The following is a 21,914-nucleotide window of genomic DNA, read 5'->3' on the forward strand; positions in this document are numbered from 1 at the left end:
CACACACACACACACACACGTACAAGCTACCCTCCAAACTGATGGGATTCCTTATCAATAACATTCTCTTTCTTGGCAATATAAGAAGAAAGGGGATGAAACAGTTTGAGTTATAAATAGATTCTGCACACTGTAGTCCTATAAGAATGGTCCACTTTTCAAAGTAAGCCTGAAACTGTCTTAAAAGCTCCAAATCCCCCCTCGCGTGTGGCATGAGAGTGAGCCAGCATCTCCAGCTGTTAGTACCAAATCCTCCTCTCCCACATCCAAGCGATGCCTAATCAATGCATTAAGGATCGTGAACTTGATCCCATCTCTTCAGAATAGGCAGTAAATTTAAACTTTGAAGTGGAGAGCTCATAAAAAATAATGTCAGAGTAAGTACCTGATTTTCTCCAGAACACCATGCATTGACACCCTCCGCTTGATGCATTCATATAGTACAGTGATTTAGACATCAGACCCACCACCAGGTGGAGAGTACTTCATGGAAGTGAATTTTCTTTTCTTCATTAACAAAAAATAAAAGAGCATCTAAGTGCCAATGTACGAGTTCTTGTAGAAAAATATCTCCAACAACAGTGCTTACCAACAGGGATATTCTACTTCTAACCATTGGCTTGGGCCCAAGAGAGTTTTTTTTATTTGTTTTTCTTTTTTCTTTTTTTGGAGAGGTTTTTGCTATAGGGCGTGTGCACTCGCCTGAAGGACAGAGAAAGACAGAAAGCAAGAAGTCACCCCCCAGGAGGGTGGCCACACCACAATCCCTTCTCCTCCATTCTCCTCTCAGGATCTTGGGCACGCACACGTACCCAGCGTGAGTTTAAGCCACTGGGTCTGGGACTCGAACCATGGTCAACTAAATGGGAGTCCAGCGACATAGCCATTACGCTAACTGCTGGTCCCTTGATTTTTTTTTTTTAAATAGTTTAGGGGTAAAGGTCTCCCATTTCTATTTTCATATAAAAACTATTCTTTCCAATAAATCCATGTCCAAAAAGGGGAGTCATTTCACACCTCCTCTGAGGCTTTACCTAAACTAATCTTCCACCTGTCAACGCTACATCCCAGAGCATCTTCAACCACCAAAATAAAATTAAAAAGAAAAAAAAAAACAATAACAAAACAAACCTTAAAAAAAGACCCAGAAAAATAGAAAAAAATTAGAGTCAACGAATGAATTGGAGGGGAAAATTTCACCGGCAACTGTTTACGGCTATCTAGTGTCGTGGCGAGGAGAGGCGGCCACGCAGCGTGGTGCTTCTGTGCCTCGTCCTGGGGTCCCAAGGCATTCCAGCTGCACGCTCGCCTTCGCAGGCCCTGCACTACCGCCGTTTGGGGAGGATGAGGTTTCTCAGCATGTCGAAGGAGTTGCCGTCCGGATGCACAGTCACCACCTCACAGCCCTCCTGATGAACCTGAAGGTAGCCAGAGTCATCCAGGCCGACAATCGACACCTTCGGCCCCTCGGCGCTTCCCAGGCAGACTTGCTGGCCACTGAAAGTGAGGAACAGGTGGTCACTGAGAATGCAATGGCACGGCTTAAGACGATCAGTTGAGTAATTACCCATTTATGCCAGGGAGTGGGTGGAGGCCGATCATGGTTAACACGCGGCCCAGAATGAGGGCCAGCATTCTTCTGTTCTCAGAAATTGTTTGAGTAATGACTAAGTCCAGGCGTGGGGGCAAGTCCAGCAGGGAGTTGGATTTTCCTTTATGCACCATGTCACTCCTTTCTGATCATTCATGATGATGGTCCCTACCACTTTCTTACCCCAGAGACATGGTGCAACTCTCTGGGATTTTTGGCTGAGAAGGGGGGAAAAGAAGCTGAGTTGACACAAAAATGCTATCTTAAAAAATGAAGTAGGGGAGCATTAACTATAAGTACGTTCTCCTGCTTCTTTTGAACATCTTCCCAGTGGACCTGTTAAGTTCCATTCTTGTTAACCGATTTTGATGGAGAGAATTTTTCCTCGAAATTTTTTATTTCGAACAATTTAAAACCTTCAGAAAAGTTGAAAGACTAGTGTAATAAGCCTCACATTCCCTCTACTTACATTCACACTAAACGATAATGCTTTCCATATTTGCTTTCTCTCTTCTCTCTCTCTCTCACACACACACTCCTTTATTTTGCTGTGTTTCAAATACATTGTAGGCATCATGCTTAAATACCTTAGTACGTATCGCTTGGGAACAGGAACAGTCTCCTACAAACCCATAATGCCATTATCACACTCAAGAAACTCAACCTTGGTACGGTACCGTTATCTAATACACAGCTCATGTTCCAATCTTCCCATTGTCCAATTAATACCCTTTGTGGCTATCCGCCTCCATCTGGGAACTAATTCTAGATCGTACTAGTTGTCATGCTTAAGTTTTCTTTAATCTCAGACAATTTCCCTAGTTATGTTTTGTTTTTAACACACTGATATTGTGTAGACTGGAGAACCCCTTAAAACACAGTGTGTGCTGGGCCCCAGATTCAGCCTTTCTGACTTAATAGGCCCAAGGTGGGACTTGAGAAGTTTTTTTTAATACTTGTCACAGGTTGTGTGTACTCACCAGAGAGAAAAGAGAAAGAGAAAGCCCCAATCCATTTTCCTCCCTGTCTATATCCTGTACACACACACACACACACAAGTCAAGCTACCAGGGCCAGGATCTGAACCACCACTGGCCACATGGGATTTGGCATCCTATACAGAGGGCTTAACTGCTGTGTTATGAGGCCTGGGACTTGGCAATTTGTACTTCTATTCTTTATTCTTTTTTTTCTTTTTCAATTGCAGAGGGTACATGTGCTGCCAGAGAGCAAACAGAGAGACAGGGAGAGAAAAGAGGGCGAAAACATCCCCTCTCCCTATGGAGCAAGGCCCTACTGCAATCACGTCTCCATTTCTCTGTCCCTAGGGGATTTGGGACCTGCACGCATACACACGTGGCATGCTATCCAGGCCAGCGAGGTGAGCATTTGAACTGTGGTGGGGCGCCATGTGGGATCTGGCTCCCTTAACTAGGCTCTGGGGCTGGCCCAAGAATATGTACCTCTAACAAGTTCCCAGTAAGCTCCCACTGCAGCCTGGGGATCTCACTGGGAGAATCATTGTTATCTAGAATGTTCCACGATTCTAGTTTGTCTGATCATTTTCTCACAATTAGAATCAGACTGAACTGATTTTAAACTCTCTGGAGAAGTATCCTTTTCACCACATCCCTCTAGGAGGCACAAGGTGCCAGCTCCTCCCATTACTGGAAATGCAAACTTGGCATTCTTTAGGTCTCTCCGCAGAGACGTAAAAGAATTACCCAGTACTCAATTCCTCATTTCAAGATATTGAACCATGTACTTAATAGGTGCATTTTAAAAGACTGAAGAGGGGCCAACAAGTGGCATAGTGGTTAAAGTGCTGGACTCCCACGTGGCTGTCTGCAGTTGGAGTCCCAGACCCAGCAGCTTGAAACTCACACTGGTGCGTGTGCATGTTTGCCCAAAGTCCTAAGAGGAGAAGGGATTGCAGAGTGATCATCCCCTCTGGGGGTGATTTCTCACTTTCTCTCTTTCCATCTCTCTCTGTCTCTCTAGTGAGTGCATGCGCCCTATAACAAAAAAATCTCTCCAAAAACAAAAAAAGAAGAGCCAACACTGACCTGTGAACCCAATATTTGTAGTACAGGGGAAGTATACCGTTGGGCCCTTTGTCCTGAAATGTGTCGATCAGTTTCTCCAGCACGGTCACAGTTCTAGCTATGAGATAATCAGCTCGTAAGGGCTTCAGCTGTGCCTTGTGTTGCTTATTGTACTCTGTGACGAGGTCATTGATGCATATGGTCGGGTTACTGTTAGTCACGTTAAATCCACAGCCTGGAAAACAAACCATCAAAACAATGAGCAGCTCCACACGCTGACGGCATCATACTCCTCTCCATTTCCTGGCAGAAGTTACAGCTTCCATTGTCAACTTCTACTTCTTCATTTCAAATTTATTGTGTCCAGGGGCCAGGCAGTGATGCAGTGGTAATGAACTGGGCCCACATGGGAAAGGTCCTGGGTTCACATCCTGGGACTTTCTTAAATACGCCATGCACGCACGCTCATGATTCAGGCCAGCTTAGACTGGACCTAGATCACAGCATGGGGACCCTAATGGGGATGCCTCTCTCCACCTCGCTGCCTTCCTTGTCTCTCTCATGGAAGAAATAAATAAATCAACTTAAAAACTTGGATGGTCTCGGTCACTTAAGAAAGTAACATGTCTTTTTTTCTTTCTTTTTTTTGAAGAGTTTTTTTTTTTTTTGTTTTTTGTTTTTTTGCTATAGGGCATGTGCGCTTGCCAGAGAGACAGAAAGTGAGAAATCAACCCCCCAGGAGGGATGGTCACGCCGCAATCCTTTCTCCTCCATTCTCCTCTTGGGATCTTAGGCACGCACACACACACACGCGCCCGGCGTGAGTTTAGGCCACTGGGTCCAGGACTCGAACCGTGGTCGACTGCATGGGAGTCCAGCGACATAGCCATTATGCTAATTGCTGGTCCCGAGAGTAACAAATCTTTGAGACTATTTTCCTTTTTGTTCTTCCTTACTAGTTTTGTTCCAATGAGGGCCATCTTGACCTTACTACAAATAAGTTGGAAAAAAGAAAGCCATGTTTGATTCCGTTTAGTTAAACAGAAGCTACTAACGGGACAAACTTCCTTAGTATTATTTCTAGTGTTATCTCATGCGGTCTAGCCAAGAACTATAGCTCTGCACTAAGCCTGGTATAAAATAAACTCTGCTTCTTCTCCTCCTATGTGTCTAATAGAACACATGCTTAAAAATGAGAAATTCTGTTCAGGTCTAAAAAATAAACTCTGGCTTCAGAGACTTCAACCTTGGTCATGGCATAACCCTAAAACATATCTTTTCATACTTTTTCCTTGGAAGTCTTTGGTACTAAAGTTACACTGTTGGCAAGGAGCCAGCCTGTGTTCAGCGGCTCTTTTTCAGGGTCCAAAACGATGGCATCAGGAGAGAGGCTACCAAAGGCTGTGTGGGCATAGGCTGATCTGGGCTATTACTTAATAGCCCCATCCTCTCGGAGAGAGGCTAGCTTCTTCCGCTTTCAGCAAGGCTCTGCGACAATTTCAAACAGGTCTTCAGTAAGAAATGAAGTGCTGTGAGAAATAGGCAGTGAGACTACCAGGTTTCCAGTATCCCCAAGAAAATCATTCCCCGGGGCTGGCAGCTGGCCAGGTGGTTAAGGCACTCGACTCCCACATGGCCGACTGCAGTTCAACTCCTGGACCTGGCAGCTTGCTTTCTCACTTTCCTCTCTCTCTCTCTTTCTCTCTGGTCAAATTAATAATAATGATAATAATAAGTAAATAAATAAAATTAATTCTTTAAAAATTTTTTCCCAATATTCACTTCAGATAGAACAATGACCTTTGTAATCACAGTATTCCCCAGTAAATATTCTGCCATTTTCAGTGTAAAGAGAAGAATTGATTGACCTCAGATTTTTTTTTTTTTTTGAGAGGTTTTTGCTTATAGGGCACGTGCACTCACCAGACAGAGACAGACAAAGAGACAGAAAGAGAGAAATCATCCCCCAGGGGGGATGGCCACGCCACAATCTCTTCTCCATTCTCCTCTGGGATCTTGGGCACGCACGCACACGCACCCGGAGTGAGTTTTAAGCCACCAGGTCCGGGACACGAACCGCGGTCGACTACATGGGAGTCCAGTGACATAGCCATTACGCTAACTGCTGGTCCCAGATTTTTTTTTAAAAATACACTGGCAATTAAAATACAAAGCAATGTAGCTTATACTTGGAAATAAGTAACTAGAGCAACTGGAATTGCAGGTGTTCACTCATTCAACGGTATCTATTAACAACATCTGAAAGTGCCTCTTGAATTAAACGAAGGGCTATTTAGTACTGAAAATTCTCCCCTGCATTCTGAAAGTTAAAATCCCTAAGAAGAACATCAACACTGAATGCTGTCACCTTCAGCTGTGTCCTTCCAAGGACCAGCAAGCATCCCACTGGCACCGCTGAATCTTTTCCCAAAGACTCTCCAGAGCCCACTCCCAAGGTCTTAAGAATTTAATGAAAGCTCTGGATTTTCCCATAGGAAAATGTTTCATTTCCCCCATGTTTATGAAATTCGTTAGCTTCCCAAAGCCATCCATGGGCCTCTTCGATACTTCTAGACTCTACTAAGGAATCTGTGTCTTGTCAAATGACTCATTTAAAGATAGGAAACAGAGCTGTAAGGGGATGAAGGAGCTTGCCTAGAAAAACACTGCCAGTTGGTAGCAGAGCTAGAAACATAAGCCTTGTATTCCTTGGCCAGTACTTCCAACGCATGGTCACGAGTCTTCTGTCCATTACTGAGTTCTGAACACCAATTAAGTTCTGCTAGGCATTAGGGGGAGGCTGATGGTTGATGTACAGGGGACTAAGAACTTCTGAAAACTGCTCTGAACCCATCTCCCTGCCTGATTTGAAACTGCTGAGAGGAAAAGGGGATTCATTACCTTACCCTGAACGCCTGGAACTTCTGAGGATTAAAAAGGCATTTTTTTTCATGGCCTGGAAAAGTCAAGTTAAACATGCAAGATCCAGGAACAGAAGCATAGAAATTAACTTTCTTTTTCTTATTACAAAATGGTACATTAAGTGTACCGTTTTCACCATTTCAAATTGAGTGAGAAGCAGTGGTGTGGAGAGATACAAGAAAATGCCTGTTTGACATGATACCACTTTGATGGTCTCTATGGCCACAGGTAGGAGATGCTAGCCCTCCACCCCCAAAGTACTTTCAGTCTTCTCTGCAAGCACACCATGCTCTGTAACTACAAGACTCCAAGAAAATTAATCTCGTATGATGATCTTCGCCCCTCAAAGTAAGTATGCACAAGCCATTTTTATTTTCGCTGGCTTATTAATCTAAAAATGCTGGGAAAAGACTTTTATAACTTACCAATAAGTATATAAAATGTTTCTCCCATGAGTGTTGAGTTAACCAGCACTCCACCAATCTTCATGAGGTCACTGTAATAAATATCGTTGGGCCACTTCACCCGTAAGTTTATATCCTAAAGGAAAATCTGCACATTAATTAAGAAAACACAGGACACAAAGGGACCAGGTGAAATCATTTAGCTAAAAGAAAGATGAGCAGAATACTATCAAAAATAATGGAACATGGACTTCATCTTCTCTTCTTTTTCAGACAGCAATAACTTCTTTGGGACAATATAATATTAAAGTATCTCTTGGGGCTAGATAGCGAGAGATCTAAAGAATATATTCAGCATAAATCTTAGCATTCTACCCTCTTCACGGTTTCTTTTTCTTTTCTTTTCTTTTCTTTTCTTTTCTTTTCTTTTCTTTTCTTTTCTTTCTTTCTTTCTTTCTTTCTTTCTTTCTTTCTTTCTTTCTTTCTTTCTTTCTTTCTTTCTTTCTTTCTTTCTCTCTTTCTTTCTTTCTTTTTCTTTTTGGAGAGGTTTTTGCTATAGGGCGTGTGCGCTCACCAGAAAGGCAGAGAGAGACAGAGAGATAGAAAGCGAGAAATCACCCCCCCAGGGGGGATGGCTATGTTGCAATCCCTTCTCCATTCTCCTCTTAGGATCTTGGGCACGCACATACACGCGCCCAGCGTGAGTTTAAACCACCAGGTCCAAGAGTCGAACCATGGTTGACTACATGGGAGTCCAGCGACATAGCCATTACGCTAACTGCTGGTCCCTTAACTGTTTCTTATCATTAAAAAAACATGTACTGGGCCAGCCAAGGTAACACAACATTCCATGTTGCTGAGGCCACATGGAAAGGTCCTGGGTTTGCATCTGGTACATACTAAGTGCAGGCATGTGTCCATGATCCAAGCTGGCCGAGGCTGGGGGCAGATCACACTACAAGGACCCTGTTGAGGGTACTTGTTTCTCTTTGTGTCTCTGTCTTTCTTATGGAAGAAACAAATAAACAAACAAACAAAACCTACTTTCTACGAGGATGAGGATGTGGGGCGGTGGGTGAAGTGTAAATGGTGCCAGCATTAAGGAGCTCATCTGGAACACCTGCACCTTGGAGACTCTGGTCTTTGTTGCTCTCCCAAATCCCCTTCCTTTCTCCTTTCTTCTCTCCCTTCATCTCACCTGTGCCCATCAGAATGGCAAGGAGAATAAGCCCCTGCCTGGGCAGGAGAACACCCACAGAGTTCTCAAAACACAGACATCATGTGGGCGGTGGCTTATTTCCCAGCTGGCCCTGACCTCTGGCTCCTGCTTGACTTCACACCTCGGATCTAGACAGTTCATGGTGCAGTTTATGAAATTTTGGGTTCTCATGCAGGTAAATAAGAATATCTTTTCTGGGGGCAGCAGATGGTACAGCGGTTATATTGCTGGACTCCCACATGGCTGACTGCAGTTCAAGTCCCAGGGATCTGGTGGCTTGAACTCCTGCCCGGCAATGTGTGCATGTGCGCCCAAGATCTGGGGAGGAGAATGGAGGAGAAGGGATTGTGTCATGGCTATCCCCCCTAGAGGGTGATTTCTCACTTTCCCTCTCACTGCCTCTGTCTCTCTCTCCAGTGAGCACACATGGCCTAAGGCAAAAACCTCTAAAAAAAATCTATTCCAAGATGAAGAGAAGGGTTGTACACTTATTTTTCCTTTTCTCAGTTATTCAAACAGTTGCTATGATTCTCCCATGTGTAAAGAACTATTGTAACTACTGCGGAGATAAAATAAAATGCATCCTGCTTCCAAAGACCTGGTAACTTTGCAGGAGTGAAGACAGAAGCACACATAACTCTGCTTCAAAGCAACATGTGGTAGATACCATAAAAGAGGTTTAATACTTAAAGAACTGTAAGGTTGCAGAGGCAGGAGTGCTGGAGCTGTGGATCTAGATGTGGCATTTGAGCTGGGCCTCAAAGGATGAACAGAATTCAAGATATTCAAGATGCAGAGGAGAAAACAGGGGCAGAGGCATGTGGGTGAGAGGGAGGGGTAAAGGCGCCCATGGGGATTTCACAGACAGAAGGAACAGCAGGCACAGGGGCAGGGACCCCTGGTAGGCTCTGCAGGAATGGCAAGCTGCGTCAGGTTCAGGGAGCAGGGTTGTAGGTTCTTGGTGGTTATGTCTGGCTGGGGACAAGCTGGGGCTCTAGCAAAGGCCATGAGGAATGTGAACTCTACACGGGGGGTGCTATTTCAGCCCTGTAGTCGCTGCACTGCGCAGGTCATGTGGGCTATGCTCAAAACAGATCCAATTCAAAATCAAAGTCACACCACACAGGGGAGGCTGGGTCCGGACCGCTATGGGAACAAAATAATGTTTAATTAATGGGCCAGCAAGTGGTTAGTGGTTAAGGCACTGAACTCTCACAAGGCCAACCGTGGTTCAAGACCTCAGACCCGGTAGCTTGAAAGTCACACTGGGCATACGCACGCGCACGACTAAATCCCCAGAGGAGAATGGAGGAGAGGGGATTGTGGCATGGCCATTGTGGAGGGTGATTTCTTGATTTCTGTCTCTGTCTCTCTGGCATGTGCACGCGTCCTATGGCAAAAATTTCCCTCTTAAAAAAAAGGGTTAGTGAGAGTTTTATTTATTTATTTTTTTCCACAGGGCTTGTGCGCTAGTCAAAGACAGAGACAGTGAGAGGAAAACTGAGAAATCAACTGTTGAAGGGATGGCCACACCATAATCTCTTCTCCATTCTCCTCCTGGGATTTTGGTCATGTACACACATGTACCCAGCATGATTTTCAAGCCGCCAGGTCTGGGCCTCGAACCACAGTTGGTGACATGTAAGTCCAGCACCTTTACCACTATACCACCTGCTGGCCCTTAGTGAGACTTTCTTAAGGAGAATGGGGACACCCCCCAACCCCTGTGCACAGTGAGGGCAAGCTTCCCACCTCCCACTCTGGAGGTGCTGACATAGCCTCTGCACACAGCAGTCTGGGAGGGTGCTCGCTGAGCGAACCATCAAGGCTTCAAGGGCAGAAGCAGAGCAGGACAAGCTCAGCACTCATTCCATGCTGTAGGCTCAGGCCTTCACTTATTTTCTTGAGTGTGGCTAGGGGTATAAATACCAGGGGACCTCAAAAAGTTCTTGGAAAAATAGAAAGAAAGTACTGATTGGTCTTGGTGCAAAAAAGTTTGAAATCCATGCACAGTATTTTCTTTCTCTTTTTTTTAAAAAACTTTATTTTATTTACTTATGTATTTATTTATCTTAATTTGACCAGAGAGGGACAGAGAGTGTATGAGAGAGAGAGTAGGAAAGTAAGCCACCAGGTCTGGGACTCAGAAGGTGGTGGGCCATGTGGGAATCCAGTGCCCTTAATCACCACACAACCTGCCAGCCACTCATGCACAGTATTGTTATAATGCATATTTCTGTGAGCTTCTGGAAGACCCACTGTACCTTCTCCAAAAAGAGAACTTTATTTTTTTCCTCTCTCTCTCTCTCTCTCTTTAAATTTTTGTTTGTTTGCTGTGGAGCATGTGTGCTTGCTGGCGAGAGACAGAGAGAGAGAGGAAAAGTGAGAAAGCACCCCCCATTCCCCGCAGCGGGTATGGCCATACCACAGTTCCTTTTCCTTCATTCTCCTCTTGGGATACTGGGTACACATGCACATGCGTCTGGTGTTTTTCTCAAGGCACTGGGTCTGGGACTCAAACCACATAGTCAACCATGTGGGCTCCAGCTGCCTTAACCATCATCCTACTGGTTGGCCCAGGAACTGTAGATATCAATTGTTTTCTTTTTAAAAAAATTGCTAGAGTGCACACTCTCATCAGAGAGAGAGAGAGAGGGAAAGTGAGAAAGCAGCCCCTAGGCTGGATGGTTACATTGCAATTCTTTCTCCTCCATTTCTCCTTCCTTCCGAGATTTTTAGACAAACACGCACATGGCCCCAGTGTGTTTTTCAAGCAGCCAGGGTCTGCTTGAAAAAAAGCTTGCCCTTACCAGGATGTTGGCGAAATCTGACCAACAGGATGGAAAGGGAATCCTGGGGGGAAATGCATTCTGCCAAGCCTGAAGCCGCAAGAAAACTGGATAGTGAAAACAAAAAACCAACAGAAAACCCCAACAGGATCGTTGGAGTTTTAAAAATGAGGGCACTTAGCTACCAGCTTTGCAAAGGGCAGGCTGAGGTTCAGTTCTAGTTCTACCCACAATTATGCAAATGTGCTTCGGGAAACTCTAACAGCATGGTCAGCCATGTGGGATCCAGCTGCTTTAACCACCACACCACTAGCTGGCCCTCGCAACTACTTTCTGAAAGATGAAACAGATGGCTCAGTCGTTGCAGGCCACACACTGGCAGATTCATGATGAGCCAGAAACCCATCAGACATATCAAGGACGCTGGGTGCCTGGTAATAAATGCCCACGTCAGTGATTTGGTATAATATGGGGGCACAGACTCTAGAATTACCTATGTTTATGGAATACCAACGATTTAAACACAGCAAATGTGAGGATGTGGCCACATGGGAGGAGGACTTCAGAGGACTTCATTTAAACACCAACAGCACCTGTGAGTCGTCATTGAGAATCATAATCATCCTTTTAGCATCTTACTTCAGGAATCAATATGATTTTTCCTTTTTTCTGTTACGCTGACAAAAGAGCTGTAGGTTGGAGGATGACAGAGGAGGAATCTCCTTCTACCTATATGAAATTTTTCCAAGAAAATTTAGGAGGGGGCATAGAGAGCGAAAGCCTAGGTCTGTAAGAAAAGGCTTTTTAAAAAAGAAAAGAAAAAGAAAAGGCTTTAGGCACAGTGTTAACCACTCTCTTTCCTTCTTAATAACTGACGCCAATGTATCTGAGGGTAATAATGAAGCAGCACATCTGTTAACAGCTGGGGGAAGAGAGTCCTAGACAAACTTAGATATCAAACTTGGTCAACTATAGACAAAGGACAGTTCTGCTGAATACAGACTATGGTAAACAGAGGCAGGAAATGAGAATGGTTTTTAGGTCCATAAAACAAGCCTTTCTTTTTTTTTCTTTTGGAGAGGTTTTTGCTATAGGGCGTGTGCGCTCGCCAGACAGACAGAGAGAGACAGAGAGATAGAAAGCAGGAAATCACCCCCCAGGGGGGATGGCCACGCCGCAATCCCTTCTCCTCCATTCTCCTCTCGGGATCTTGGGCACGCACGCACACGCGCCCAGCGTGAGTTTAAGCCACCGGGTCCGGGACTCGAACCGCGGTCGACTACGTGGGAGTCCAGCGACATAGCCATTAACGCTAACTGCTGGTCCCAAAACAAGCCTTTCTAACAGAACACACAGACCTAGATCCCATCCAGTCCAGCAAACCTCACCCAGTGCTTCAACCAAAAAAAAAAAAAAGCTTGCCCTTACCAGGATGTTGGCGAAATCTGACCAACAGGATGGAAAGGGAATCCTGGGGGAAAATGCATTCTGCCAAGCCTGAAGCCGCAAGAAAACTGGATAGTGAAAACAAAAAACCAACAGAAAACCCCAACAGGATCGTTGGAGTTTTAAAAATGAGGGCACTTAGCTACCAGCTTTGCAAAGGGCAGGCTGAGGTTCAGTTCTAGTTCTACCCACAATTATGCAAATGTGCTTCGGGAAAAAACAAAACAGGCTGGATTTTGCATGCTCACAGGGGTGGGAAGGAGAATGAAAAGATACATACCTGATACTCGGGAATGGACCGCACAGCCTCCACGACAGCCAGGGACATTAGATGCTGGACAAATGGGATCCTCTGTCCCAGCTGGGATCTCAGTGGGATGGAGATGAGCAGGGTAGAGAGAGCACATCCCATGGGGCTCAGCCATGCGTTCCTTCCTCGTCCTGGAACACAGACCCATGGGGACATGTGCCCTTCACCACACACACAGACTCAGACAGGCACAGTGCTGGAGCCACCCGCAGAAGCGATATCCCACTTGAAGAAACCTGGATTCATTAAAATGCTTAGATATTCTCCAATTAACGCAATAAAATGTTTTAAAAGCTTTTTTAAATTTGAAGTTCTACTGGTGAAAAACTTTCCAGTAATTCACATAATGCTCTGCCTCTGTGAGCATATCATTCATGCTTTGATAATTCAAAATCTTACAGTGTATGGACATCACTGAGTTTGATTTTTATGATATGGCCATGCAAGAGAAAGCAGAGACACTGAGAAACTGGACTGAGCTGTACTAATGCATGAGAGGTCCCGGAAGATGCTTTTCAGGAGTGATCCCTGTCATGGTGACAGCTGCACCACCAGCAAATACATAGTCCCCCTTATCTGCAGTTTTACTCTCTGGGGGTTTCTGTTACCTGTAGGCAACTGTGGTCTGAAAAAACATGAATACCATATAGGAAGATGTTTTGAGAGAGACCACGTTCACATCACTTTCATTATAATATATTGTTATATAATTGTTTTATTTCATTATTATCTGTTGCCTGTGTCTTATTTATAAATTAAACCTTATCACATGTACGTAATTAGGTATAGAAAAAAAATACATATCTAGAGTTTAGTACTCTCCTAGGTTTCAGACATCCACTTGGGGTTTAGAACACATCCCCCGTGGATAAGAGAGGACTGCTGTATACTAAAAGCCACAGAGCTGGGGGCCAACAGGTGGCATGGTGGTTATGGCACTGGATTACACATAGCCGATCATAGTTCGAGTCCCAGACCCAGCAGTTTGAAAATCATGCTGGGTGCATGTGTGTGCCTGCCCCAAATCCCAAAAGGTGAATGGAGAAGAAGGGATTGCACCATGGCCATCCTCCACTTTCCCTCTCTGTCTCTCTCGCACAAGTGCATGCACCCTGTGGCAAAAACCTAAAACAAACAAACAGATCATCCAAACTCACAGAGCTATGCACTTTAAGTTGAAGGATTATATGGTATGTGAATTATATTTCTAGAAAGCTGTTTTTAAAAAGTGACTCTTGAGACTAACTCTGTGAGTTGTTACTTTTCTTTTTAAAACTTTTAAAATTGTATTTATTATTACTATCTTTAAATTTGACCAGAGAGACAGAGACAGAGAGATAAAGTGAGAAAGCAAGCCACGAGGTCTGGGACTTGAACCACGGTCAGCCATGTTGGAGTTCAGCACTCTAACTACCATGCTGCCTGCTGGCTCCAAGTTGTTACTTAAATAGAAGTGAGGAAAATAAAATATTCAAGATGAGAGGTACAGTTAATCAAAGTTCTTCTATAATGTCTTTTTTTCTTTTGATAAAAATATTTTTCATCGTCTTTGAGTTATGTTCAAACGATATGTTCAAGAGAAAGAGGTGGAAAATAGTAGATTTATTTCTTTACTTCTGAGAAAGTCGTAAGAGCCTCAGAGTTCAAAGCGCATTTGGGTCAGCCTGGCGCCAGCTGGGAACCAGGAGGGGCAGGGGCCAACCATGCACAGAGCACCCCCATCAACACTGCCTCCTGTGCAGGCGCTGAGCAGAGACCCTGCTGGCAGCTAGACTTTGGGCTCTGGGAGGAGGCAGGCTCTTGCATCCGAGGATCAACAAGGGGCTGGGTACCCTGAGCAGTGCCCACTGCAGGCCAAACCCAGTGTCAGATGGGGCAGTGACTGGTGGGACCTCTCCATATGACACTCAATATAACACAGAAGGTACCTCACAGGGAACCTTCAGGGAAATACATGTCTTCATAACACAGTTACAGTTCACAACTGCAAAGCCCTGAATGTACCAGAGAGAAGATTTTCCAAGAAGTAGGTAACCGGATGTTAAAGCCATTATAAGCAAACGTCAAATGGTTAATAAACATCAGAGTTTGAGAGAGTGCTTTAACTCTAAGGCTACATTTTCCGGTTACTGTTTCCTTCCTTGCTCCTCCATTTCGGAGTGTACACAAACAGAAAGGGCTTCTAATGAAAGTCCAAGAATGATCAGCACACATTGTCCACGGGATAGCTGGACACGAGAGTCACAGCTTTTAGAAAAGAAAAATAACAGTAACAATAACAAAAGATGACTGACCTTTGCCCTGGGTTTGCCGGACTGCGATCGCTATTAAACCCATTTCCTGCGGCATCTCAAACATCAACCTGCAAATGGTGGGAAAGATTGGTCAGCCAGAACAGGGACATGCACATGAGAACGACAGCTCTTGGACAGAAAGAGGGCCAGGTCTGCATTCATCTGTGGGTGCGCGGCTAAGGACGGCCAGCTTCTGCAGACACGTAAAGCCAGGAGGGCTCTCGGCCTCCTCTGCACCCTTGTACTGCGAATGACTGGAAAGGAATGAAGACAATACCATTTAATATTAGAAGAGATACTGTACCTGCCAGAGCTGTGTTTCCGTTTGTTTGAGACTTGGTTAGATTAGATTTCTCCCACACATCCTATCAAGTGCTTCCTGCCCCCTCTGATGGGTGTACCTTCTTCGAGTGACAACTAGCAATCCCTGACATTTGTTTCCACTTACGGTGCGTTTCTGTGTGAACACTAAACACAATCATAACAGAAGTTTCTGATTATTCAGAAAACCAATATGGTGGCAATAAAGCCGTTTAAAAGATACACTATCCCCTGAGAACTAATTATGTTTTAACTATAGTAAATAAATCTACACCTTCTGAGAACTCAAGAGAACCCTGGATCATTTTAGGCTTCAGTGCTGCTTTTAAACTGGTTTCATTTAAAAGAATGCAAACTTCCCTTTGGGAAAAAGGCAGAAAAGTATACTATATTTCCACCAAATGGGTCAACATTAACTTTTTTTTCAAAAAAGGAAAGGGGGGAGAAGCTCTCACTCTGAGAATTTCTTCAAAGCTATGTTCTACGTAGTTTAACTCCGTGTTGGAACGGTTTTCTTTCTAGTTGTCAGCTGCAGTCCCCAGTAGCTGCTATTCAGGTATGAGCAGAAATTGTTTGTGGTAGGATTTATTAAACAGTGAAATCAGGGTTGCCCAGTTGTCATTGCAGCTGGGAGGGACTCTGAAATACTTTATTTTTGCAAGAGGAGGATGGCAAGGGCAGGGATGAGGGTGGGATGATATTTTGTATGAACATAAAAGTTTCTAAAAATAAGCCTCCTGCATCCTACAGCAGCTATGCTGGGGAGAAAGAAGCTTTCTAATGAAAGGCCATGCTCTGAGAAGCTCCACGCTCTCCTCTGGGCTAAGGAACCAGGTGGCACTTTACAAATGACTGCAACTCAGTGGAGGCAGAAAAACACTTAAGGGTAGAGAAAAACCACCACCGATGTCTCCCTGTGCACCCACAGCTCGCAGCACTCCGCCCGCCTGCATGTATGACCTGGTTAGACAGGTGGGGCCCAGAAGACCCCTTTTCTTGTTATGAGGACCTTGCGTGACACTGAACGGGAGACGTGGCCGGCCGGACAGCTGTCTCCCCACAAGGCTGCTGGAACAGGCACGCACCACCCCGGGCCAGTCCCACTTCCATCTCACATGAAATACAGCTCCAGAAGTATTTCTCTTGGACACTATGAATAACTCATTGAGATTGAAAGTGCCTATACACCGCTGGGCTCCAAGAATAAAGCGTCCTTTTCTTATGTTGGGCCGGCGGAAAATCCTAAAAAGGATTCTTTGTTAATATTGTCTTCCAGGAACTTCTCCTTTCTAGAGGGTCCCTGCAACCCCTCACCTAAGCTCCTAAGGCCAGGGGCCTCTCACAGGGAATGTTGCTGGGGGTGGGAGTGATGGATGATTTAGCACATTGTGAGCAGAGTGTGAAGGCTCTCTGGATTGCACAGAATCTAGGATGTTCTTTTAATAAACATGTAGACGGTAAACAGTCATATCACATACCCAGCGATGGTGATGGGGGTAGGGGTGGCAGGAAAAAGGTTGGTTCAGAAACCAAACAGACTTCTAGAACAAAGAGTAATGATTAAGGGAATGTATGCACTAAACTGCTAGAGGTTTGGCAACAGTTAACAGGGCATATTAATGAGAAGAGGGGCCCGTGCTGCTGAAGGCCAAGAGGAAATTCTGCAAGGAGGGAGACAACGGGGGAAGGAGTTAATGCTTCGTTCTAGACAACTGGAGGCCGCTAGATTTATTTGTGCTATCTGAGATAACTCTGGGGGCCAAACCACACTGCTCCCAGTCAACAAAGAAGCATTTATGAGCTTTGTAAATTTTGCATTTCTGTAAAGTGAAGTTGCTTGAGTTTGCTTTTGCAGAAAGGAGAAACCATAAATGCATTTCCATCCTTAGCTGATGGTGTCCTTCAAATGGAAAAAGAAAAAAGAAAAAAAGATGGGGTTATATAATGCCTACCACCCTGTTTCTGTATATTTTCTTTGCTTGTTGGCAAAGACTGTGGAATGAGAGTTGTGTGAGTGGCGGCTGAGCACAGTCATTGTAGCACCAAAGGGCACTGGAGAAAAGTGCTCTGTCTTGTACGTGTGTGTTCCGGGTCTGAAACGCCCAGAGCCCACTGAGGGTCACTCTGCAAACAAGACAGCCTCCTGGCTCCTGTGGCTGTGAAGCCATCACAGCAGCTATAGGTGCTCTGCCAACAGAAACGCTCTGCCTTTCATGGGGTCAGAGGATAAAGACTAATCTACGAGAGTATGAATTAGTGACAAATCCAAATGAACAAAACTTTAAATTCAGACCCAGTCCATTCTCTTTGAGGATGTAAATGTTAGGAAATAGTCCACATTCATGACAGTGTCATAAAAGTAAAAATTGGAAAATAGGGATCAGCAGATGGCGTAATGGTTATGGCACTGGACTCCCATATAGACAACTGCGGTTCAAGTCCTGGACCTGGCAATTTAAAACTCATGTTGAGCACAGGTGCGTACGTGCCTGCCCAAAATCCTGGGAGGAGAATGGAGAAGAAGGGACTGTGGTGTGCCTCGTTTTCTGTCTCTCTGTCTCTCCAGCAAGCACATGTGTCCTGTAGCAAAATCTCTTTTAAAAAATTACGGCAAATAAGCTAACCATTTAATAGAGGAATAACTAAAATAAGGTCTATATTATAGTACATAAAGCCAATGGAATAATTTGTAGTAATTAAAATGACAGAAAAAAATGTTTGCAAGAGAATACTAAGTTAAAAAGCAGGAAACAAAAACTACATATACTTTTATTCCAACTATGTAAAATTCATAGAAAAGGGAGGAAAGTTTGACAGAATGTTAGTAGTAGTTATATTAGGATAGTTTTTTTCTTTATTTTCAAACTTTTCTTTAACATGGTTGATTACCTTTTGATTTATAAATTATTTTGGAATTTACTTAGAGAAAAAGTATGGCTTTTATGCTTAGATATAATATTTGTAATTAACTATTCATCAATATTTCTAATAAGACCAAAGGATGTCCTTTAATAGTAAAAATATGTCTGCAGCACTCACTTTATTATAACTAATGAGCAAAAGCCCATGTGATAGTCACTGGAGAGCAGGAATTCTAAAATCAGTCTGTTTATATGCAGTGTCAGCTTTATGCATTTTAGACTTTCTGACCCAGTGACTGTACTTCTAGAGTTGAATCCTAACGAGTATTTAGACAGGAAACAAAACAATTCAGGGGCACAACTATTCACAACAGTATTACTGACACACTGTGAAAACTCGGAAACGATCTAAACAGTTCACGACAAAAGAATGAAAACATCCCAGGACTCCATGTGAGAGAACATCAGACAGCCATGAGCGACACGAGTCGACATGTGTCAGACATTACTAGGTGACTCGCTCGGATGCAGAATCCTGTACACAGCAGGATTCTAATGATGTCATTAAAAACTGTTAAGGAATATGCCAGAACATTAGCTGTGATTTTCCTGGGGAGTGGAATTGTTTGAAAAATACAGAAAAGTACAAAAGGGAAAATATGCTAAATGAATAAGTCCCTATTCTTTTTTTTTTTGGAGAGGTTTTCGCTATAGGGCGTGTGCACTCGCCAGACAGAGAGAGAGAGAGAGAGAAAGCGAGAAATCACTCCCCCATGGGGGATGGCCACACAGCAATCCCTTCTCCTCCATTCTCCTCTCGGGATCTTGGGCACGCACGCACATGCGCCCGGCATGAGTTCTAAGCCACCGGGTCCGGGACGTGAACTGCAGTCAACTACGTGGGAGTCCAGCAACATAGCCATTACGCTAACTGCTGGTTCCCAATAAGTCCCTATTCTCATTAAAAGATTATACTTGTTTAGAATTTCTCTCCCTTTAAAACAATACACAGATATATTTTATAAGGTATGTTTCTGATCACAAAAAAAAGTTTTATTTTGGAGCTATTAAGATGATACTATGGATATATAGTAGTTATGGACATTTTTACTATATTGATAAGTAAAAAAAAAAAAAAGGAAAGGCTTAAAAAGAATATGATAGTAAGATTCACTTTTTTTGTTTGTTTTTAAGAGTGATTTTGCTATAGAGTGTGTGCACTTGCCAGAAAGACAGAGAGATAGAAAGCGAGAAATTACCCCCCAGGGGAGACGGCCACAGGGCAACCCCTTCTCCTCGATTCTCCTCTTGGGATCTGGGCACATGCATGTGTCTGTCGTGAGTTTTAAGTCACCAGGTCTAAAACTTGAACCATGGTCGACTACATGGGAGTCCAGTAACATAATCATTATGCCACCTACTGGTCCCAAGATCCACTATCTTAAAAAGAACTATTTATTTAATTTTATTTGTTATTATTATTTTTTATTTTGACCAGAAAGAGACAGAGAGAGAGAAGGGGAAGTGAGAATGCAAGCCTCCAGGTCTGGGACTTGAACCATGGTTGGCCATGTGGTAGTTTAGCGCCTTAACCACCACCTACCTCCCAGCCCCTAGATTTGCTTTTATAAGGTGTGCATTTATAGAATACAGGACACAAATTAACAGCAGTTATCTCTAGAAGGTAGAAATAGAATTATATGATGATTTAAATTTCTTATTTATGTTATTGTATGTAATCTCTGGTGTGTAAGACTGCAAGTGATTTTTATTTCCCTTCTTATACTTTTCTGAAATTCCCAATATTTCATTAAGGGAGTGTATTCATTTTATAATCAGGAAAAATGCTATTTTAACAAAGATTTATTTAAACCCGAGTTTTCTTTTAAGTAGGTTAAGTCTGCATTTGCTTGCTAGTTGGTAAAAGAACCTCCTCCTGCCAGAGATTGGAGATTCTCAAAGAAAGGCAGCTTTCCCGGGCACTCTGTGGGTCACCCTGAAACCCACAGGCACATGCCTGGTCATGCATGTCCCAAGCTCGTGCCCTGGTGCTGTGGCCTGTGGAATGGTGGCAGGCTGTGCCTGGCCGTGGGGCTGCACGCAGCACCTGGGGCGGCTTTTCACCAGAAGCTAAGCTGCACGGCAAGCTGAGGTCTCTTTCTTAAAGCAACGTCCTGGGCCTGGCCGCGTGGTCCCAGCCAGTAGGGCTGGAGAGGAATGTGCCTGCCGTACTCTCAGGGTCTCCATGCCAGGTCTCAGGTGGGGGGCTCCATCAACTCCTGGCTCTTTTCTGGGCCAGGGGCCTCAGCTTGGCGCCAGTAGGGCTGGAGAGGAATGTGCCTGCCGCACTCTCGGGGTCTCCATGCCAGGTCTCTGGTGGGAGGCTCCATCAACCAAGCTCGATTTCTTTGTTGTCTTCTTTCCCCTCCAGTTTTCTCAGTTCTGATGCCTTTTCTTCACTTTGCTTTATTTTCCACATGTGAAAAAGACACCGGAAAAGGGAATGGGCAGAGAAGAGGGAGATGGCGGAACCAGGCAGCACACTTAAGGGTCACTATTTATTTTTGGTTGTTAAAATTTTGACTGGCAAATGAATTCTCACTGGTCATCCTATGGACTTCTGTGTACTTCAGAGATTTGAAATAGTGCTGGATTTAATTTCAAAACTAATTTTCTTCTGAAGATCTTTGCCACAGGGTGCATGCACTCGCTAGAGCAAGAGAGAGAGAGAGCGCAAGAGGAAAAGTGAGATATCCTCCCCAAAGTGGACGGCAATGCCGCAATCCCCCTCCCTCATTCTACTCCTGGGATTTTCTGCACGCGCGCACACACACACACACACACGCACCTGGCATGGTTTTCAAGCCGCCAGGTCCGGGGTTCAAACTGTGGTTGGCAATGTGAGAGTTCAGTACCTTAGCCACCATGCCACCTGCAGACCCCTCAAAACTAATATTTTTATGTATTACATAGTGAAAACTAACCAGTATATTTAGGTGGTACTTTTGAAAAGTTAAAAAGCAAAAATATCAAGATACTTTACCGTTTACAAAAAGTGTTAAAGAGTACAGTTAATTTGTTGGTTTTTTTTTCTTAAAGCTATCTTCTGGGCAGGAATACATACCATTGCTTTCTAAAAAGAAAAATGAATAATGGTTTCTGGGAAAAGCAACGACACATAGAATGAAGCAAGGTACATGAGAGGAAGGGCAAGCCGTGGAAAGAGGTCTGAGCAGAACAGGTCCTGGTGACTGGAGGCTGATGGCTTCCAGGAAACACAGCCCTACCTAGGGACCGCAGCTGAGGAAAAGTTCCTGAGGAAATCTAGAAACATGGCAGACCAGAGGCTCAGGAAATATCTGACTCAAATCCTGGTGTTGATAAGAACTAACGTGGAGTATGGGACTCCATCTCACTAACTCTCTTCAGCCACCCATAAAATAAAACATTCTGTACAATTCTGGTAAAAATAAAATGTGATGGGAAAGAAAAAAAGAAATATCATAGAACCATCATGCAGCACAGTGGTATACTAGGTGTTATGCACCAGGAGCCACCAGTGGTTCAAATCCTGGCCCCAGCAGCTTGAAAAACTCACCTGGTACAGGTGTATGCATGCCCCAAATCCTGAAGACACAGGGACGGGAAATGGAAGAAAAAGGATTGCAATGTGACTATGCCCTCTCTCACTCTGTCTCTGGCAAGTACACAT

General features: G+C 44.1%; 1 protein-coding gene across 1 annotated transcript in view; it reads right to left on the reverse strand.

Moving 5' to 3' along the window:
• Positions 1–904: 904 nt before the first annotated feature.
• Positions 905–21,914, reverse strand: part of HLCS (holocarboxylase synthetase) — a gene marked incomplete at its 5' end in the record, with an annotated part of 233,007 nt that continues 211,997 nt past the window's right edge. Inside the window, 5 exon segments of the mRNA XM_027770951.1 lie at positions 905–1,497; positions 3,658–3,871; positions 6,984–7,098; positions 12,697–12,857; positions 15,021–15,088. Of these exon segments, the coding sequence (XP_027626752.1) occupies positions 1,326–1,497; positions 3,658–3,871; positions 6,984–7,098; positions 12,697–12,857; positions 15,021–15,088 (730 nt within the window).

This window comes from Tupaia chinensis, unplaced genomic scaffold, assembly GCF_000334495.1.
Source record: "Tupaia chinensis unplaced genomic scaffold, TupChi_1.0 Scaffold000175_1, whole genome shotgun sequence".
Taxonomy (NCBI): Eukaryota; Metazoa; Chordata; class Mammalia; order Scandentia; family Tupaiidae; genus Tupaia; species Tupaia belangeri.